The sequence below is a fragment of the Brienomyrus brachyistius genome, chromosome 2 (assembly GCF_023856365.1).
Source record: "Brienomyrus brachyistius isolate T26 chromosome 2, BBRACH_0.4, whole genome shotgun sequence".
NCBI lineage: Eukaryota > Metazoa > Chordata > Actinopteri > Osteoglossiformes > Mormyridae > Brienomyrus > Brienomyrus brachyistius.
The window spans coordinates 27,720,694-27,742,938 of NC_064534.1; the positions used below are offsets into that span (position 1 = coordinate 27,720,694).

Sequence of the window (22,245 nt, forward strand, 5' to 3'; positions counted from 1 at the left end):
AAGGGCTCAACAGTCTAATTATCCATTAGGTCCAGTGATGAAACCTATATTCATACCGTAAACCCCAAAAGCTGAACTAAGAACATAGTAGAAATATCATCTCCATTTTCCATTTCAAACGGCCTTTTTTGGCAAGGATGTGATTGGTTTTGGCCCCAGTTACTGCGTGACTCATGGGAGAGCACCAGACAAGAGGTGGAGCATATCCCTAGCAGCAGGAGACAAATGGACCATTTGGTTTTTCAGTAAAAATATTTGATTATGACAAACTTCTAGTAAATATTTAAAACCTGAACTGCATACTAAAAGTGCTGCCAAAATCAAAAGTCCTATCATTATTTTAAATGTTTGAAAAGAGGCTTCTTCGATTTTGTTTGTTATTGAATCAGCTGGTTCTGTCACACGCCAAAAGTGACTGACTGGATTTTCAGAGGGAGGCCAGTGAAAAGTTGAGGCACATCAGCCGTAGACAGGCCCACATCTGTTCATCTGCTGTCGTTTCATCGAATGTCGACAGGAAAACTCCTTGACTCAAAAGTTCTCAGGTAGGAGGTATTTTCTTAATAGAATGAGGCACATTTTCAGAAGTTGCACAGGAGGAGTTTTACGGAGGAGTACGGCTACAAATAAAAGAAAAGCAAAACATTTAACGGAACAAATGAAGCCAGGAGAAAGAGTGAAAGAATCAGCTCTGGAGAGCAGTGGAATATGCTTGCTTGGCACTTACATGATTCATGTCTTGTTCTTTTCCTCTAAACATACAGCCCACCAGCTGAAGCCATGCGCTAGGCCATGCTACACTGCTATACAAAAATGGGACTTTTTGTTCCTGTTTTCTCAGCACCAAGAATTTATAGAGCAGCTGCCACCGATGTTCCCAGAGAGAAATCCAAACACTGATGTCAATCCGTTTACATACTCAGCTAGATCGCACACTTGTTCTTCCACTGATCCACGGACGTTTCTGCCCCCTTTAAAAAAAGTGTTTACTATGAACAGACTTTTTTATTGGATAATTTCATCACTGGACCTAATGGATAATTATTCCTGTGACCATTATCACTCTTTTATTAATTAAAAATGACTATTTGCACGTGTCATTTCGCTGACTGAGAGGTAACCAGGCGATATATATATCATGTGTGTGTGTGTGTGTGTGTGTGTGTATGTGTGTGGAATTTGTAAGTAAACAAGCTCATATTGGAAAAAAAATAAATTACGCGGCTGGAAAGACAGACCAGCTCTGGAAACAGAATTACGTGACAAAGGGAATTCTCAGCAGGCCGGAATTTTGTTTTCACACTTGAATATTACAGGGATAGAACGGGGGATGTGATTATTAAAAACTTTAAATTTTACCAGCAAAACATTAGCTTCTTAAGGGAATAAAATACACAAATTATCACAATGATATTCAGGAACATATCGTGAGAATGTGACACAGAGAAAGCGCTAGGCGTATAGGGAAAAACTAACTGGAATCAGAAATCGAGTCTAAGTATTAACAAAATGCCGACATTGATCAAAACCCCCAACATGGCTCACATTTAAAAAGAAATTATCCAATAAAAAAAGTCAATACAGTTGGCACTTAGCATCCATAGAGGATATGTTCCGGGACCCCCACAGATACCAAACTCTGTAGAAGCTCTAATACCTTATATCAAATGGCATAGTCTTTGCATATAACCTATGCACATCCTCTCAAAATAAATGTTATATGAATAGTCAGTATACTGTATTGTTCAGGAAACAATGACAAGAGAAAAAGTCTGTACATGTTCAGTACAAATTCAACCATAATAGTACATATAGAAAGTATAACTCTAAGCAAATTAAATATAAATTCATTTGTTCTCTGTATGTAAACGTCACTTCATTTGCGCTGATTCAGCCTAGTACTCAGTGCAAAGCATTTTCAAGTTTTGCTTCTTGGAACTTGCTGGGGGTTTTATTTTGAATATTTTCACTCCGCAGTTGGTTGAATCTGGGGGCGTGGAACCTGCGGATACAGAGGGCCAACCCACTGTACACCCGTTGAGTCACTATTACTGAATATTATTGTAATTTTTTTATGGTAGGAGCTTATGATTAACTTCAGTCTCCTAGAGAGATGGTTTATGCAGAGCAAAATACATATAGTGATGTTTTGATTATTTACATGAGTGGGTGATGTCATGGGACCACACAAGGGGAAGGCTCCACCATTCTTCAGTGGCCATATAAAGTTCAGAGGTTCTACTAACATCCTCTCTGGAGTCTGTACACCGAGAAATGTACGTACTTTTTTAATAATCTGGAATCTTCTCCTATCGCACCTCCCTATGGCCCTAACATACTTCAACTACTGGATTTCCCAACATCACAGGGGAGATTACATTTTCACAAACAGACCACATCCAGACCTTTTCATCATTGCTGGTTCCCCATCGCCAATAAAGTTTTGATGGAGGTGGTGCTGTTAACACCCCATATGCACCAAAGTCTGACACTCTTGGCCTTGTACACCAGCATCCAGAAATTAACCACTCTTTATAGGGAGATTCCTGTGGGGGTTGTCCTGCCACACTCAAGCCTGCGGAGGGAGAATCCGAAGACCTACAGTACCAGTCAAAAGTTTGGGCACACCCATGCATGGAACCGTTTATTTGTACTATTTTGTACATCCATCCATCCATTTTCCAAACCGCTTATCCTACTGGGTCGCAGGGGGTCCGGAGCCTATCCCGGAAGCAATGGGCACGAGGCAAGGAATAACCTAGGATGGAGGGCCAGCCCATCGCAGGGCACACTCACACACCATTCACTCACACATGCACTCCTATGGGCAATTTAGCAACTCCAATTAGCCTCAGCATGTTTTTGGACTGTGGGGGGAAACCGGAGTACCTGGAGGAAACCGCATGACAACATGGGGAGAACATGCAAACTCCACACACATGTAACCCAGGCGGAGACTCGGACCCGGGTCCTAGAGGTGTGAGGCAACAGTGGTAACCACTGCACCACCATGCCGCCCCATATTCTGTATATTTTAGAATAAATATAAAGATATGAAAACTACAAAATAACTTTTGAAATTATTCACTGTCCAAAGAAGTATTAAACAAAAAAAAATAATTTATTGGGGGCTGCTTTGTGAGTTGGGAATCAGAAGGTTGCTGGTTCAAACCCTGTAGCCGGCAGAGCGATCCCACCGTTGGACCATTGAGCATGGCCATTAATCCCAGTTTCTCCAGGGACTGGCTGACCCTACTGTCTCCTCTACGCCTGTTTCATGAGGTGGCCTCCTGGGATGCTTTGGCAAGCTGTCCTGAAGGAGGTCCCACATATATGCTGAGCATTCATTGTCTTCTTTTCTTTCACTTTTGGTCAAAGTCTCCCAAAACCATTTCTACTGTGTTTAGATCAGGTGACTAGGTCATGTTCTTCTTTGTAGGCAACTTGGTGTGTCCAAACTTTTGACTGGCATTGTATGTCAGAATACCTGCTTTTCCTGGAAAGGGAAGAAGGGCAGGACATTAAAATTAAAGACGCCTTGCGATTTGGAAGGGGGGTATTGGTTTGGGAGGGCTTTTAACATCTTAGGGCAGACAACCAAGATAGCCTTTGTAAGGCAGAGCACTGCTGGCCCCAGGGCTAATTTATGGTGGGCTTCAGAAGATTAAATATGAACATCTCCAGTGGCAACTGCTCCATAATGTCATTTGCAGAGTGACCCTCCACTGCCTACAAGTGTCCAGGTGCTACGGGCAAAAAGCAAAGGATTGCTTGACATTGTCCAACTTGTACAACCTGTTGACAGATGATGTCTCTCCAGCCCCCTTCTTTTCAAGGTTGACATGGGGGGATAGCATTGTGACAGGATAAGCAGTAGCTGGACAGTAGCCGAGCAACCGAAGAGCCTGACTTATGCATGGTCCCTGGTATACTTTGTTATTTCATTTAAGGAATTTCTGAAGTTAATTACTAGTTGTACTGGTGTTGCAATGTAATACATAGATTACACACTTTCTGTTTTGTTGCAGACTTTTAGTGAGTGATACTTGAGAATGAGAAAATAGATTATAGACTGTAATCTAATCCGCGAAGTGATTCTCATGCCAGTTCAGACATTTTCAAGTTATTCTTTCTTTGCCTTATTTATGTATCTCTCAGCTGAACTGTTATACAGGCTTCATGCCCATCAATTAGTGCCAGCACATGTGGCACGTAACTCATAGGAGGTGTGTCTGAAAGCATCACAGGTTCAAATCTACCTTCGAATCCACAGGTCCTGAGCAGTTTTTCTGTTATTTTTTTTCTACCTACACACAATGGAGAAGAAATCTGTCCAAAAAAGTGCTGTAATTACTGCTCAAGAAATATTGAGTTTTGGGGCTAAGGCAAGAATACCCAAACAACAACAGTCCCTCATCATTAAGAAAATAAATGATATTGTACAAACAGTAAACAATGTTAGACTGTCTTATTTTTGTGTGTGTGTGTTTGTTGATTGTGTATATGGAAGAAGTCTGAATAATCGTCATTAATTTTCTCAAACCTAGTGGACAAATCCAGTTTAGCTCGGAAAAAGTCAGAACTTTAAGATATGTCTGCAAATTAATAACAGGCATCAAACATACTCCATGAAAATCTACAAATCAGAAAATACGGTTAGAAAATAAAGATTTTTTTTTTTGTTAAATAATATTGCTAATTTGTATATCATTACATATGAATAAGTCTGTCGAAAGTGCCGTTTGCTGTTGCGAAGATACGAAAACAAAGATGAATTTACTTACTGACCGGACTCTACGCCTGAGGAAAAGTAGTCGGGCTGATGTTTTTGTTGCCCCACAAGAGGTAGTAAACATATTAAAAAGACATGTAATTTTTTATTAGCTTATTTATTATACTTTGTGTTTTAATTGTATTTATTTTCTTATTAGTAAAACATTTGTCGAATCACTGCGGATTCATTGTTCAGTCCTTCGTTGAGCTAACTGAGATTAGCTGGTTAGCAGGCATGCAAGCAAGCTTCCTTTTTAAGATGTAATTTTGCGTAAAATATGTCTGGACAAGCCTATTATTAAAAAAGACGTACTTTTAACAAGGGTGGTGAAGGAACGTGAAAAACCCGGACTGCAAGATCACCATGGAAATTCGTAGCTAATATATATGTATAGCCACACAGATCAGTAATATGGTGAATAAAATGAGTTTATTTAAAAACTTTGAAAATTGTGGGATGAACTAGCAGACAGAACAATAATTAACTAGCAGATGGCGATGCATATGGCAGCGGTTTCATCTGAATTACAAGGTTGGCCCATTATACTTTTAATTTTAATAGTTCATGCAAACTTTTGCCCAGTTGTGGTTTTTCATATTAAAACATAGCACATGTAAATGCAGTATAATGTACAAAATGGATACTTAATACCGATTGTATTGTTTTATTAGTCAAATTGTATATGCATATACTGTCTTCATTTATAGCCGCAGTGTTTCCTGAAGTGCTTAATGCATTGTTGGTTTTTTTCGGTATTGTTCAGTTTTCACGTGGTATTGCATGTCATGGCTGAATTCATCAAATGTATTTTGACTTCAAAATGTCCGAGTATGACGATGACAGTGGATGGACTTCTGCATGTGCACAGCTGCAGGAAGTTGCATGACTCAGCTGGTCCGGAGGGAGAGTTCACAGGCTTACATCCACAGGTCGCGGTCAGGACGCTGCTGCAGTGGAGGTCGCCCAGGATGTGATGGGGAAAACGGCACATGCCGCAAATCTCCCGAGGATGGATGAGCCGGGTCCAGGGCCCCCCACATTCAGGGTGCAGTTGGATGAGAGACCCCTGTTCCACAACAGCCGGAGACCACCCGGCGCTTCAGTTCCGTACGTGCTGTCCAAAAATGGAGAAAGCGTGCCATACACCATCAACCGGTATCTACGGGACTATCAGCGCGAGGGTGTCCGGTTCATTTACAACAGCTATGCCCGATCCCGGGGATGCATTCTGGGAGATGACATGGGCCTTGGGAAAACCATACAGGTACTTTCAAGCATGAATGTGTTTTGTTTTTTGTTTTTTTTTCCCTCGGAATGCCGTAAGATTTGCACGGTCTGAAAGAGCAGCTATCAGTGCACTAGACTGTAGAGGAAAATAGATATTCGTACATAATAATGTCATTCATATCTTCTCAAGCAGGGCAGTTGTTTTTGTTGGTGTTTTTCATTTTTGTTTTTTTTTTTGCAACATGTTTACAGATTATAGCATTCTTGGCTGCAGTTCTGCGCAAGACAGGAACATGGGAGGATGCTGAAAACAATGTTCCACATTTTTTACTATCTCAACGATCAGCCAAACAATCTAAAACTACTAAGGTATTCAATTCTTGACCAGCTGGAAACATTTTCCGGGAAACATTTACATTTTCAAGGACTGTGAATCTCCTAAAATACTTATTGGCGCAAACATTTTACAGGAACATGCATCCACCCAAAGGCTTTGTGAACTGCCTGTCAATTTGTTATGACTTAGAGATAATTATCGAACATGTCTATTTGTTAATATAACGATGGAACATCATCCGGTCTACATGTACACATGTACAAGCACGTGTGTCCTCATAGCATCTTGTCCCTCAGGTCTTCCTCATTGTGGCTCCGCTATCTTTACTGTACAACTGGAAGGATGAACTGGACACTTGGGGATACTTCCGAAGCATCGTCGTGCATGGAACCAGGAAGGATGAGGAGTTTGCCCGTGTTCAGAGGGGGAGGTGTGAAATCGCCCTAACCACCTATGAGACACTGCGCCTCTGCGTGGACCAGTTCAACAGGTACAGTTGGGTTTACGCAGTTACAGTCATCCCTAGTCAAACATTACAGTACAGGTTATAGCAGTGGTCTCCAACCATTCTTACTGTGTGAGCAGCTTTTGTAAGGAAAATAATATTGGGTGGATGGTTGTTTTTCTTTTGTACGATGGACTGGGTGGGTCTTGCCGATTGACCAGTTGGTCATCACATGTTCAGGCTTCAGGCTCCGATAACAAAAACATGAAGCATGTTGATAAACTTCTACCTTTTTATTTTTATTGCAATACGTAAACACATTATCATGTGTTTGCAGATTTGTAAATATTTATGGGGTGAGCTGGGAAATCTGTAATTTTATATTTCCAGCATCAATTGGTCGGCCATCATTGTAGACGAAGCCCACAAGATAAAAAACCCCAGCTCTCAGGTAACCCAGGCCCTGAAGCGGATGAAATGCAGGGTGCGAGTGGGGCTGACGGGCACCGTGCTCCAGAATAACCTGGAAGAGCTGTGGTGTGTCATGGATTGGTGAGATCTGATTCTCTCCTCAGTTTAAGACCTGAAAATATGTATTTTTGGATGAAAAGAAAATCTCTAAAAAAAACTACAAAATAATTAGGCTGGTAGGCTTGTTGCTGGACTGGCATCAAAAAATAGAGTTGATCTTTCCCCTCTTCAGGGCCAACCCCAGTTGTCTAGGTACCCTGGAGAGTTTCAGAAGCCAGTTTACTGAACCCATCGAGCAGGGTCAGAGGCACAGTGCGACCAAGCGGGCCCTGGCCACGGGTAGGGAGGCGGTGCAGGCTCTGGCCAGGAGACTCTCTCGCTGGTTTCTGAGGAGGACCAAGGCTCTCATCAGCGGCCAGCTGCCCAGGAAAGATGATAGGGTGAGCGCAAACCCCGCATTTACAACAGGCTGTCGTCCATGTCTCGTATCCTGTGCGTTATTTTTGGGTCTGGCCAAATTAAGAGTGATTCAGAAGGCATACAGTGATGACAGCCCCCTCGCAGACCTGACTGGTTATGAAAAGGAAATCCAGATGGTCCTGCAGTTTTCATGTTTGAAAAGTCCACTTCATGGTCATTTATGTTCCAGTTGGAAAACAAAAGTTGTTTTTTTTTTTTCTTAAATATAGCACACAACCACAAGCGTGTGCAAAACATATAATGTTTCATGTTTATATATGGAGAGAGCAGCTCATGTTTAAAAATGTAAGTCAAACGAAGTCCTTTTTGTTAAGTAATCTAGTAAAATTAGCATATTTTTGTTTACCTGTTGTTTTTTGTGGCAAATCTTGCTGGATTACCAGCGGTCACTTTTTATGGGTGTAATCTACCGGTGTTGTGATGCATCAGTATGTAGGGCGACTGAATACGTTAGTTTTGGCAGTTAACAACTTGAATTGCTCATTAAACTGCCATGTCAATGGAATTTAATGGGGTTTACGTATTAGTACAAACATAGCCACATGTACCCAGTTAAGTGAAGCCTTGAATTTGGATTTGAGCATCAAAAAATAGAGTTGCAGTTTCATAAGACGTCCCCATTGAAGCGTTTAATTCCTAATGGCTGCCTGCCTGTCCACCTCACTGGCCCACAGGTCGTGTTCTGCTCATTGACGGACTTCCAGCAGATGGTGTATCGCACGGTCCTCGATTGTGAGGACGTCGTCCTACTCCTGCGCAGTGGCGAGAAATGCTGCAGCAGTGGGCGGCCCAGAAGCAAGTGCTGCTTCAAGGTCTTTTAAGGTTTCTGCTGTTAGTCTGGTACTTAAATGTTACTCTCGCCTGCGTTTTGGGTGTCTTCTGCGATAAGGCAACTGGAGATGCCTCACCAAATCAAAACATCTCAAGTTGAAAATGAAAGTTTACGGTTAGAGTCCAGAGTTTAATGCCAGAACTTGCACTTGTCTTGACTTAACTCTCTTCCTTTGCTCTTCATATACAGAAGCGCAGTCCGGTGAATGCCAAACAATAACCTATGCGGGCCTTAGATTTCCCTAACAGCTGCTCCCGGGCTTGCAAGCAGTCTTAGCAATGCTTACAAACCTTCCAAATGAAATCAACGTTCTCCACATTTTTTTTCACTGTTGAAATGACACGCTAAGTTTGACTGTTTTTCCAGACATACATATAATGAAAGTATAATATCAACATATTTTGCAGAAACATTCCCTTAAAGGCCCCAGCCCATGGGTGGAGTTTGGTGGGGGGGGGGGGGGACTGAAATTGCAATTAATTGACAAGCCCAGTATTGCACATGTTCTGTGCTGGCACTTTGCACCTGTGCATAAGCAGTTTGTTGGTACCCTGTAGGTATATAAAATAATAATGGTGTGCATATAAGATACATGTGTTAACACATAAGGTAAGCAAGATGCAGTTTTTTTTTGCCCCCTTGGGCACAAACATCAAACTCTGCTTATGCCCCAGCCTAATGAAGCTTTATGCTTCATGCTCTACTTGGAACAATATGCTTGCATGTTTCAATAAGGTCAATAGATGGTGCTGTTCTGTCCATTTTTCTGTTCTGACTCCAGGTGAAGGTGTGACTTGTGTTCTCTTTCCTTGCATAGAACAACTCGAAAGGTGTGGCGGTGAAGGACCTGTACTTCAGCTACCTGGCCATCCTGAGGAAGGTGGCGAACCATGTAGCCTTGCTGCAGCCTAGTGAAGGCACAAGTAAAACACAGGTGTGCTGCAGGAGGAAACCAGTCGCGCATGCCGGTGTTTTATCTGCACTATTTATTATACATTGGCGGGTAATCACAACCGGATGTTTCGGGAAACAGAAATGAATTGCAGATGTGAGGGCATGCTGAGGATACGTACGAGTCTCGTTAGTGTCCTGGTGGCTTGTGAGCTTGTTATATTTTGTGAGGGTTCGTTGTGTTATGCATCACAGAAAGTTAGCAAAGTGAGGAACTGAGCCTTAATGTTTAGGAACCTGACAACCTTGATGTTTGGGGACCTGACAGGAACCTAGACCTCATTTTTAGGAACTCCTCAGGAACCTAGCCTTTAGAACCCAACAGGAATCCAGGCTTGATGTTTAGGAAACCAGTGGGATCCCAGCCTTGACATTTAGGAGCCTGACCAGAAATCAGCTTAGATGTTTAGGAACCTAACAGGAACCTAAACTTTACATATAGGAACCTAACTGGGCTACACCAACTCCATTAAATTATTTGGGTTTCTCCCCAAATGAGGTTTTGGGTCAGATTGTGAGCCTGTTGAAATCTTGTTTGGGTTTAGCGTCTGTTCCTTCAGTTACTACTCCAGAAGTTAGTTAACTTTGATATGTTCCAAGACTTTAGAAAACACTGCCTTGATAAATGTGATATTATTGAGTTCCAGTTTTGTTTAAGTGTTCAGACTGAAATGGGTTGGGTTAGGGCCGAAGGTCTGGTTTGTACCTTCACCTTTGACAACAACACTGTCGTTTTCAGTGAGTTTTAGCATTGAAAAACGCAACAAAGGGAGTAAAGGGAAATCAATTTTGTACCTGGAGGTTATACGTTAAGACACTAAGACTCCTTTGTTATAAAACCCATTCTGGTTTCCTTAGATCATAAAATGCCTTCATATCTGTTTTTTAAATTTGTTTTTTTAAGGGTTCCCCCAAAGAGCATTTGACGGATTTCTTGTAATGAGTAGTAGCATGTGTGCCCTACAGTAAGTTTATTGCATTCATTTTCTTTAACTGTTTTTTTTCCTCAACTCTCAGGAGCAATACGTGAATGAGATCTGTGAAAAAGTTTTCCAGAAATTTCCAGACTTTGTCCAGAGGTGCAAGCAAGCTGCCTTTGAGGCGATGTCTGACCCAATGTACAGTGGAAAGATGAAGGTACAGGAAGCTGTTATAAGGAATCGACTCTTTTTGCAGCACCAGATGCCATATTTGTGATGGTGATAATGCAATAATGAGCTTAAATGAGCTCTATACCAAAACAAACCTGTTCACTACAGCGAACCGCCTCTTTTTATAAGACCAATTTCAAAGTCAAAATGTTTGCAAGCAACTTTGGAATTCCTTTAATCTCCCTCTCTTTAATTTGCTCTTATAAAAATTTTCTGTGGCATAATCAGCCAAAGCATTTTTCTGGCTGTTTGTCAACTTTGTTTTTTTTTTTGGCCCAAATTCCGGGAGATTTTAAACAAAGGCCCGTGGGTCATGCTGCCAGTACAGGCAGCAGTTCTGCTTTGCCAGATGTGGACGCAGGTCCCTTGAAATCAGCAGAACACCGTTTTTCTCCCCCCCCCTCATCTAGCTCAGCCAGCAGCCGCAAGGCAGGAGTGTGGGCCGGTGCCGTGATTGGCAGGTGGGGTTCCTCGCGAGCTCCCCCGAGGAAATGTCGTGTCCCCGAAAGTCGGGGGCAGGGAAACTGCAAGCATGTTTGAATAAGAGCCGCTCCAAAGTCAACACCGCAAACCACCCCCCATGAAAAAATCCTCCTCGTGTTCCCACTATTATCTCCCTCCTCGTCCCGTGCCACGGTGCACATGTGGACCCTCATCGCCGGGGCCCCCCGAATGCTGCGGTTTATGGTCTGTCAAAGGCACCTCCATTTGCGCTCATATCTCGGGACGTGCGGGGTGAGCCAGGAAAAACGTTTGCTCGGGTACTGCCAGCACAAAGGCTGGCTACATCGGTGGCTTGTTATTCCTAATCAAATTCTCTGCTTCAGTTTTTCTTTGCAGCCCTAATCTTTAACAGCAAAATCTTGCTACCCGTCACACGTCTTTGAAATTCAAGCACATTCCATTCAGAAAAAAAATCAATCCATGTGTACAGTTATTTTATTATGGAGGATTTTATTTATATAATGTACCCACCCATGTTGAACGTGGTGACTTTTCTGTTTTTGTAGGCTTGCATTTTTTATGAATTTAAAATATGCCCGATCCTCTTTTATACTGCAGTATAATGCGAACGGCAGTATGTTTTATTTGATAACTTGAGCTCCATTTTTGGTTGTTCCTCTCTTGCCCTGCACAGGTTCTGCAGAGCCTGCTGAATCACTACACACAGAAGAAGGATAAAGTGCTGCTCTTCTCCCTATCCACCAAGGCAAGTGTGCCACACGCGCAGTTGAGGTGGCCTCTGCAAGGCGCGCTGACCCCCACAAGGCTCCGCAAGAGAGAGCGCGGTGGGCCGGGTCTGCTGACGTCAGGCTGCCATGCTCTCTGCCTCGGCACGCCTAGTTTACTTTGGTTTCGCCTTGCAAATGGAACACATGTGAAAGGCATTGTGGGACTGGGGGTTTAGTGCGGGGGGGGGTGTATGTGGTGAGGTTCAGGCATATGTGGATTTTCTGTCGAATGTGCATCTTCCACCATGTCTTGTGTAATATTATTATTACTATTATTTATGTGTTTGCCTATTTGAGTCGTCCACTTTGTACACTAGTGCAGTTTTGGTTTGTCGAAATAAGAAAACACTCTGTTGAACGCAGGCATGGATATAAATGCAGTCATGCGATGGGTGTCATTTTAAGGCAGGGTAGACTTGGCTCTCCCAGGCAGCTAACGGTAGACGGCAGTATCAACACGTGCTTTTCCTCCAGCTCCTGGATGTCCTGGAGAACTACTGCATGGCAGCTGGGCTGGAGTACCGAAGGCTGGATGGGGCCACCAGGTGTAAGGACCGAGTGAAGATTGTCAAGGAGTTCAACAGTTCGCTGGATATCAACATCTGCCTGGTGTCCACCATGTGAGACTTAAGCAGTAGCCGAAGGGCATGAGGCCTATCAGAGAAAACACACAGTCACCACCGCACCAGGTACCGTACTTTTGGTACTTTGAGAAGTACCAAAAGTACGGTACTTAAAGGTATTGGTTTTCCACTGGTGTAAAACTGGTACCACTGTCGAATGACATCACAGAGCGAGGTGGGGAATTTTGTACTGTATTCCGAAAATGGCTGTAGTATATTATGTGGTTTGGCGATGTGCGATATTAATACGAACACAGCGCGTTATGTCCATGTAATTCTTATGTTGCTAGTAAGCTAGACTAAGGTCAGACTTTTTCTTTCAGTTCTGTATACGGACATTATATTGCAGGGGGTTGAAGTTTCGCTAAAATATTTTCAGTCTGTTACTCTGTCGTAGGAAAAACAGCTTAGCAAGGTTTGAAATTTTAATTACTATTCCTGTAAATTTATGTTTAAAAATCAGTTTAAAGCTAACCTCCACTGCTTTTGCATGAGCGCTGCATGCATGTTCCGAGACGATCATAATCATTTTCATCCTTGCTGTTTAAGTCACTCGAAGATGGGTTTGTGAGGAATTTATGAAGTCATTTTTTACTTTATAAATATCCCAGTATTTATTACAACAAAATCACATCTCTAGAACAGCACGCATATAGCAGTGTATTAAACAAAATACTTTGTAAATTTCTTGTCATGACATCCTGATCTTTTTGTTGTATCTGTTCTTCTGAGCAGATCGCAGTATTTTATTTTATTTTTTTACTTTGTTTGTCATTGTTTTCTGAGTCCGGAACAACTTTCAAGGCAGCGTTTGTATTGTGTTTCAGAGGCAGGCTGTTTGCTTAAGCAATCGACAAAGAAAGCGTTTCGGGTCCAACCCCAAAGTACCGAAGAAGTACCTGGTTTGGCACTTTTGGGGGAGGGAGAGAAAAACGGTGTTCTGCTGATTTCAAGAGACCTGTGTCCACATCTGGCAAAGCAGAACTGCTGCCTGTACTGGCAGCATGACCCACGGGTCAGTTTAAAATCTCCCAGAAATTGGGCCAAAAAAAAAAGTTGACAAACAGCCAGAAAAATGCTTTGGCTGATTACGCCACAGAAAAGTTTTATAAGAGCAAATTAAAGAGAGGGAGATTAAAGGCACTTTTGGTTCTGGAACTTTTGGTACTGGAACTGGACCGGAAGTCAGTAAAAAAGCGAAAGTAGGGCTGCCACTAGCGACTATTTTTCTACTGATTAGTCTATCGACTGTTTTACTGATCTAAATGATTAATTTTCCTCCAGAAAATCACATTGATCATTTAAGTTAATGTTATTTTGATTACAACAAACTGTATGTCATTGCAGGCTTTTAGATAATGGAAGCTGGGTTTTCGGTTCTATACAGACATTATTTTTGCCCATAATTCAATAAGCAGATTAGTAGTATGCCTAAATTATTAATGAGATGCATATTGTGACCCCCAAAAGTTAGTCATCTGTATAAATTCGGCATATCCTTATGCTTATTAACTCCGGTTAGCGGAGCACGCCACATGCTATTGTTTTGGTAAATCGTGGAAGTGATAAGTGCTGATGTGGTGCTGAAGAAAGGGACAGCTCAGCAGCCACAGCGTGTTTTAAAAGAGGAGATATTGTGGTTAAATTAGGTAAAATGACGCTGGTCATGTGGCAGTGCTTTTTCAAGATTAAAGTCCGACACTTTTTTTGTGGTAAATATAGTTTTAATTTTTATTTCAGTTAATGATTTTTTTTTAATTAATTTGCTGTCCGTTTTTATTTGAGTTTTGTTTTACTATCACACTGGTCTCAACAAGCTCTATACGCACATACTCACTGGCACCATCCATCAAAATAGAATAAACCCAGATTTTAGCCTAAACCATTTTTCTCACACTTAGAATGGAGATTCTAACGTAGCAGGCAGACAACCCTTTGACTTTGATAATGAGCATATTTAGCAGATACAGGGACAAAAGATATTAAAAAGCTTTCCATACTAATGGCCATTTCATAAACATGAATAGACAACACATATGGTGGTTTTGCCTGTCCTGGCAGCCATCATCCAGAATAGTGTCTGAGTGTTTAATCTCATGCATAGTGTTCGTTTCGTTGTGATACGCCATCAAACTTTGCACATTGTACAAACTGCCTTTTTGTTTTGTGATAATTTTAACTACTACCATAATTACATAGTGATATTGCATAAAAAAAAATTCTTATAATGAATTGAAGCGTTTTAGAAATCATAAAGATCATTTTATAATAATTTTAGAAAACGATGCGTTGATTTAAAATATTGATGTTGACGCATTTTGAGCGTCAATGTCATGGACTACGTCGACTAAGCAAAAGTACCAAAAGTACGGTACTTGGTGCGGTGGAAAAGCTCCCTTAGTGTAGTATTTGGTCCTGCGAGGAGGTGTGTTTGTATTTGTAAAAACCTGCAGGTGGTTTGCTTTTGTACTCTAATGACATTTTATTGATCTTCTGCTCACAGGGCTGGTGGACTAGGGTTGAATTTTGTGGGTGCCAATGTCGTGGTGCTGTTTGACCCAACATGGAATCCTGCCAGCGACCTTCAGGCTATTGACAGGTGTGTGCCCTCCCTCTCCCCCGTATGCATGCAGTCTTCGTCTTCCCAGTTTTTCTGCTGTATTAAAGTGTTGCTGGATGGATTTGGATGAACAGACCTTAACTCAAACACATCATTGACAGTTCTGACATGCTCAAGACACTGGCTGATGAAGACTTAATAAGATGCATTATCTATTATATTTAACTACTCCTTCCCCGTATGTGTCCCGTTGCAGAGTTTACCGCATCGGTCAGTACCGAGATGTCACCGTACTCAGACTGATTTCTCTAGGCACCATTGAAGAAGTGATTTACCTGAGGCAGGTTTACAAGCAGGTACATGGTGTGACCTTTCTGTAACTGTGCAGGCTTTGCTTGAATTCTCTCTGTAGCGTCTGCTGTCAGTTATATAAGCATTTTCAGTCACAGAAGTAGATTGACTCCAGGCAGCAAAGCAGTAATCTCTGAAATGCTTACTGGGCAAAGGCAAATTACATTGCACCTCCAATTTAATTATCAGGAATTAACGTTGTAAAGCTACTAATGTGAAGTTTATGGCTCGCCTGGTTAGGCAAGGTAACCCAAACCACAATTGCCTCTTTAACCTAGTGTCTGACCTTGTAACAAGATCTCAGCCGGCTGCTTCGCTAACAGTGTGTGTCCACAGAGCCATTACACAATGCTGGAAGCTACACAGTGCTAAATAATTAAGCTAAAGTGTAATTACACAGTGAAGTTTCCGACTTATAATAACATTTGAGCCGGTCATTAGTGATACAGGCCTGGGATGTCAAATCCCCGCTCTTTCTGTGACCGTATAAACCTTGGCAGCCTGAGTTACACTGAATTTGTTGGGCCACATCTGTTTTTTAATTGCTTTGTGTGTAACCATAGTATAACCATAACAGTCTGCTTATCCTAAAATATACCGAGATCAACACGTTTTATGGATCGCACGACCTGGATTGTTTGTACGATTTATGAAACACTGGATGCGACATGTTGCCCAAATTAGTTCCCCTTCACTGCTTTTCCATAATCATACCATATAAAAAGTATTTTAAAATACTTCATTTGGCCAGAGCATTACTTCCCCTCTTGGGAATATGACATAGGTGTGTGGTGGAGTTTTTCCTGTTTTCCTCATGATCATTACACCCTCCCCCCCCCCCCCACCCCAAATGTTTTGTAATGAAGCAACTGGAGTCGGCCGTGGTGGAGAACGAGCACGCCAGGAGGTACTTCGAGGCTGTGCAAGGGGTGGATGGTCACACGGGGGAGCTCTTCGGGATCCAAAACCTCTTCCGGCTGCAGACCCAGGGCGCCTGCCTCACCAGGCTGATCCTCGAGGTGACGATGAGGGGGGACAGTGACATATGGAGCGCTCTGAGGAACATACTTTTGCCTTGGCTGTCCCTACCCAACTGAAAACAGTATCTGAGGGTTTGGATCTCAAAGTGTCAGGACTCCAGAACGCTGTAACTACTATTAATGGGACATAAAATCCCACTTATCAGAGATGGTTTATGATTAAAATGAACAGTTTACCTTCTGATAGTTTCCCCAGACTTGGACATGCTGACTGGTCCTGTGTGCTCTATCTGTATGCTTCCTGAAAGGCCTCGTTCGGACCCTGCCGATACCGTCCCAAAGGACCTCTGTCAGGCTGTGTCAGTGCTTCGCTAAGGGGAGGGATGTCCTGTCCATGTTTTGGCCCAGCAGCCAGTAGCCCTTTGCTTCAGATGAACATGGTGTGAGGTTTGCATGTGTTTTTTGCAGAGAGAAGGACGCTTGGAGGCAGGCATGCTAACAGCAGAGACTGCAGCCATGGAGGGAGCCGCGCGGAGCGTGAGTAACTACCTGTTTAGCGACCCGTGACCGGAGCGCTTCTCCTTTCCCATCCCTTTCTCTTCCCATCATCCTCTTCTTTGTTTACAGCATCTCTGTTCCCATGTGAAACATTTTTTTTCCCCCTCATAGAAAACACATGGACATCATTACCACCTCACGTCCTGTATATAACCATAAGGGGCCATTCTTACATTTGTTTGTTTACCCGATTATTTGTGATTATTAGTGAAGCGGCGTCATGCTTTTATTTTTCATCAGGCACCTGAAGGGCAGCCTGGGAAAGGCCCCATGAACGGCGACAGCAGAAACAGAGTCGTTAAGGGGGTCGCTGGTGTTCTAGACTTCAGCAGCGCCAGCGAGGACGAGGACGGACGTGGCGTCTGTAGGAACCCCCTATCCTCCCGCAGAGATGAGGAGCTACACCCTGGGACCTCCACGGACCATCTGAGCCTTTTCCACCATGGGCTATCCAGTCTGCTTCAAGGGACCAGGGTGAGCAGCGGTGGTGAGAGTGAGGAGAGTATGACAGATGAGGACGCCACGTCTCCCCGTTTGGGAAGACCGCCCACCCACAAGACAGACCACAACTGGACTGTTTCAAGTGACTCTGAAGGGGAGGCAGTGGGACGGGAGAAGAAGGAAGTTGGCGTGACAGCCCAGTCATCAAGTCCGCACAGGAAGTCGAGAAGCAAGCGAAGGAGAGCAGGCCAAACTGTGAACTCCGAGGATTCCCTCGGGTCCGAGTCCTCAGACAGCCCTAGACATGCCAAACACACGGTTCGGCACCAGAGCCGCAGCTCACCGGTTCCTGATAGTGACACGGACGAGTCGGATGACGTAGAGGTCTCGAAAGGCTCTGATCGTTACGACGCCACGACCCGCTTCGGGGATTCCAGGGATGAAAATCGGAGCTGGAGTCGGAACAGTGACGCAGGTCCAGGCGGATACACGAAAGTGAAAGAGAGAGGGGCCATGTGGCAGCGGGGGCAACCAAGCAAGGAGCCCAGCGTGGGGGCCATCGATAAATTGTTAGGTAATGTGCAACAATGTAGCATCCATCCATCTGCCACTTCTGCTGGTCGTGCCTCTGTGGAGGCCAGGAGCGTATCTTGGGCACTGGAGACCATAAGGCTGTAGCAAACCCTTAATTATAATAATACATTTTATTTGTATAGCGCTTTTCAAGGTCTCAAAGACGCTTACATAGAATAAAGTAAACGGATAAGAAAACGAAAAAACATTATGGGTGGGTAAGGTTATATATGCTTGAGCAAACAAGAAAGTTTTTGGTTTAATTTTGAAACCTGAGACAGAGATTGATAGATGAATGACAGCGGGGAGTGAGATCCAAAGTGGGGGCGCTAAAGGGGAAAATGCACGGCCACCCTAGCCATGGAGTTTCGGGGGGGGGGGGGGGGGTGAGGAGAGAGCCGGAGGAGGAGGATTTAAGAGTGTGGGGAGGCTGGTAGGGAAGAAGCAGTTCAGGAAGATAAGACGGGGCACGGTTGTTGATGGGGTCCTGGATGATCAGTACACCCAGAATTGGTTCATTAGGGGTCACCTACTCAGGCCAAATAACCATGTCATGCAAGATTAACTGCACCCTAGGGGGCAAGTAAATTCAGCACTTCACTGTTTCTTCCTCTAGGGGGAGTGCAGGGGGTAATTTACACACACTCCAATCAGCGCGTTGTGGGCTCCAGCAGGACCGAGGCCCGCATGAGCCGCGCTGCCGTGCGGGACGTCTTCCAATACGGGAGGAATACGCAGGCCCCAGCCAACCTGCTCCTGGACAGCCTCGAGGTGAGCTGCCGGGATCGGGGAGCACGCCGCTGTTAGCTGTATGAATGGCTTTGAGCGTGTGTATGTCTATGTACACGCTACAGTCGCTGTCGGCAGATGCACTGCCGTCGCCCCCCAGTCACGCCACGGAGAGAGAGGCACAGCAGGCAGCGACGGAACATCCCAAGCCCTCGGTGAAACACCCGGTCTCTCAGACCTTCCAGACTGTTCTACGGGGCCGCAGTGCTACCTTCATCTTTGGTCAGACGCCCAGCACCCTCCGCAGGTGAGGATGGGGTGTTGCACCACAGATGAATAATGCCCACAGGTCACATGGCACCTTTACTTTTCCATTTGCACTTCTTTTTTTGTCTGTATTAAAATGGACAAGTAGTTTTACTGGTCCTCACTCACCTGAAAGCAGACATTTATGTAAAAATTAGACTTCGCAACTCCGCCCTCCCCTCCCCGGCCGAAATTCCTCCGGTCCCACACTGGCTCTCTCCAGGGAACACTGGAGAACTCACTGCCTGAATGCGGTAAACAGACTCCGTCAGACCATAACCGTGTAAGCATGACACGAATTCAACGGAACCCGTGTTCAGCAGAGGCAGAAGGCCCTTCTCCTGTGTGCAGGCAGGACCTCCTCAGTGAAAAAGCAGATAAAAAAAGCATCTACCAAACACATCCTCTAATTATATATTTAAGAAAAAGAAAAGGGAAAAGAAAATGTGAAAGGGCCCAGGGAGGAAATTCCCGCCAGTCCAGGGCTTCGTGCCAGTCCCAGCCACAGCTGTGGAGTATAGCCCCCCCACCCCAGTCCTGGGGGAGGGACCACCCCAGAGCGCCCCGTCCTTTCCCCCAAAAATGCCACGTTTGGCTCCATCCCTCCACGGCTGATTTTCTGAAGCCCGAAGCGCAGAGCCCTGGGGTCCCTCCTACTCGGCCCCGGATCTCCAGCCGGGGGCTGCGGTGAGTTCCGACCGCACCGCCTCACGCCTCCCAGCCGCCCCCCACCCCCTTTTTCTTTTTGCCCGCTTTGCCTGAAACCATCCTGAATTAAAAAAAAAAAAAAAACCGTGGCATTTCGCTCAAGACCACGTTTATTCTCCCAGTTAAATTTGCTGTTCAGTTAAGTGTGGGACCAGAGCATTTTTATTACTGTTGCTTATTTATTGTTTTTCCTACAAAACCCACAAGTGGCAGTAACACCTCATAATAACTTACAAAGTCAAGATGCTTTGAAGTATCAGAAGTTTCATATTTACTTGCTTACTGGGTGATTTGGTGAATTTCGGTCTTTTTCCCTGTCATGTTTGATGATCTCGCGGGAACTGTCATGTTCCTGTCTTCCAGGAAGCAGCTGGCAGATATGGCCGCATATTTCCAGGCCTCCTCGGTGAGGGCCTTTGCAGAGGAAGTGCTGAGCAGCACCTCCATGCGGCGGCAGGCCATGCTTCAGGACTTCTACAGCTCCCGGGACCCCCATCTCAGGCCCCTCCTCTCCAAGGTCTTTCAGGACCCGGTACCACGGCAACCCAAGCCACCCATGTCAGTTACGCCAGAACCGGCCTCATCTTCCTCCCGGACGAGTTCCAGGCCGGCGTCCAAATCCAATTCCCAGGTTAACTTCCAGACATCAAGTTCGGCACAGCAGAAACTCCCAGAGGGAATGAAAGAAAATAAGAGGGTTATGAACCCGTCCTGTGTCAGGGCCCCCAAAGACCCCAGTGTGAACATGAACAGCTCCACCCCCGCTGAGGGTGACTCCACAGGCGAGCCTTCAGAGAAATTATATGCAGATGAAACCAAAGCCGCCCCAGCCTCCAATCTCCAAGGCCGGAGTCCTGTGCTGGATCAGCATGTGTCCATGCCTGGTGGGGCAGTACCACCAAGGAATGGAAAGGCACCAGTGACCTCCTCCTCCTCCGGCCTCGAACCCAGTGCCCACGTACCCCTCCTGTCAGATTTGATAGGAGACACCTCCATCCTGGATGACCTCTTCAAAAGAAAGACCAGGGTCAACCAATCCACAGGCCTCTCCCCGTCACATGCTTCAGGTCTCGGCGAGAGGGCAAAGGTCCGCCGCAAAGACTTCTGGGATATCCTCAGCGAAGGAAATGAGGAGTGCATCAACAAACTGACGGATCTGTCTGAGGTAGAAAAGATATGTGACAATACTAATGTAGCTGCCAGAGCTAAGAAGGACAAACAAGCTGATGGCTCCCAACTCTGGAGGAAGAATGAAAAGTTCCTGTGGAAGAAGTAGGAGTTCTTTTGGTATTTTAATAATTATATAGTGATGTGTAATAATGTGCTGCTGGACAGGTTAGAGACATTGCAGTTATTGGAAATGATCAGCGAGTGCCATTGTTCACATAACATGCCAATGCATGTTAGCTTTTAAAGGACTTTTTAGGTTTTACAGAGTTTTATATATGATGATGGAGAGGGAAATACTGTGACTTTCTGAAACTTGAATGTGTTGCTCTCGGTAGGTGTTATTTACCGGACTTTTACATGTGAAGTAATTTTAAGACAGATTACATTTTGAAATATGTAACTCATCCTGTTTTTGTTGGAGTTTGTGGCTCCAAAACAATAAAGGACAGAAATGGGTGTACAGGCTCATTTGTGTGTCATCTGGCCTCCAATTAAAATAACCATTGACTGTAATTTTGTCTGTAATTTTTTCATTTTGTGCCGGTATTCCCATTTGTCCTTTCGTAAGGTTGTTTGGGACTTTGATGGTTGTTTAGACCTCAGTCCCAGGTTTAGTCTGTTTCGAGGTGTTGATATATGCCATTTTCAGCACATGCACACCACCTGCTGGGGAAGGTCATTCTGGGTTATCCTACACTTGAAGGCCACACACACTCCCCAGTGTCCACCACCCCATTTGATTGGTCTAGGTTTGAATCTGGCCACTACGCTGGGTTGTTAGATCTGAACAGACTTGTTTAAAATCACTAATGAGTCTCCAATTACGCATGCCTGTGGTTTTAGCTAATTATTTTTCAGTAGCCGTTTTTCTTTTTTTGAGTGTTGATGTGAAGCGCGGAGTGAGTGCTGCGCTTCTCCCTGCGGTCGGCCCCTCCTCTCGCACGCCGAGTCGGTCAGACCCAGTGTCTGGAGCATGTTCCTGCCTGACTGTCCCTCAGACACAGCTGCCTGTGTTGGAGGTTTACAGAGCGGCTTGCTCACCTACAGCTGTCTCTTGACGACGTTGTGCGTTTCCTCAGTTACACATGTTGATGAGCTGACGGTCTTTCTGCCTGTCCGCTCACCGTTTCCTGTCCTTGTCAGACCCTGTCACGGTTAAATTAACAGAGTCGGCCGTATGTGATTTGACAGCCCTGATTAACACCAGGCCTATGAGTCATTAAACTCAAGGCTTTGGCGGATCAGAAATCATTATGTAAAATAAGCACCGCACACTTTTTGTTCAGGTTATGAAATCTGCCGCTTTAAATACTAATTATGATGTTTAAGGTAGTCTGACGTCATCT

At 44.3% G+C, this 22,245-nt stretch overlaps 1 protein-coding gene across 2 annotated transcripts; it reads left to right on the forward strand.

Annotated features, from left to right (window-relative positions):
* The first annotated feature begins 4,759 nt into the window (after nt 1-4,759).
* ercc6l2 (excision repair cross-complementation group 6-like 2) lies at nt 4,760-21,355 on the forward strand. 2 transcript variants are annotated; one of them, XM_048996283.1, is made up of 19 exons: nt 4,760-4,845; nt 5,704-6,038; nt 6,254-6,370; nt 6,635-6,828; nt 7,174-7,335; nt 7,487-7,694; nt 8,409-8,546; nt 9,384-9,500; nt 10,535-10,654; nt 11,807-11,878; nt 12,375-12,520; nt 15,027-15,122; nt 15,340-15,439; nt 16,301-16,453; nt 16,883-16,951; nt 17,213-17,987; nt 18,603-18,757; nt 18,841-19,022; nt 20,093-21,355. In XM_048996283.1, the coding sequence occupies exons 2-19, from the start codon at nt 5,748-5,750 to the stop codon at nt 21,003-21,005; spliced, it is 4,008 nt and encodes a 1,335-aa protein (XP_048852240.1). In that variant the 5' UTR covers nt 4,760-4,845; nt 5,704-5,747; the 3' UTR covers nt 21,006-21,355. The 2 variants fall into 2 exon arrangements, with proteins under 2 accessions (XP_048852240.1, XP_048852232.1); XM_048996275.1 differs by having other exon boundaries at nt 4,772-5,305.
* The last annotated feature ends 890 nt before the right edge of the window (nt 21,356-22,245 follow it).

Bases quoted from the DNA above. Each gene is read 5' to 3' on its own strand.
- ercc6l2 (XM_048996275.1), top strand. From the start codon at position 5,266: ATGGCGATGCATATGGCAGCGGTTTCATCTGAATTACAAG. The intron at 6,371-6,634 runs GTATTCAATTCT...CTTGTCCCTCAG, and splicing joins AACAATCTAAAACTACTAAG to GTCTTCCTCATTGTGGCTCC. The intron at 18,758-18,840 runs GTGAGCTGCCGG...TACACGCTACAG, and splicing joins TGCTCCTGGACAGCCTCGAG to TCGCTGTCGGCAGATGCACT.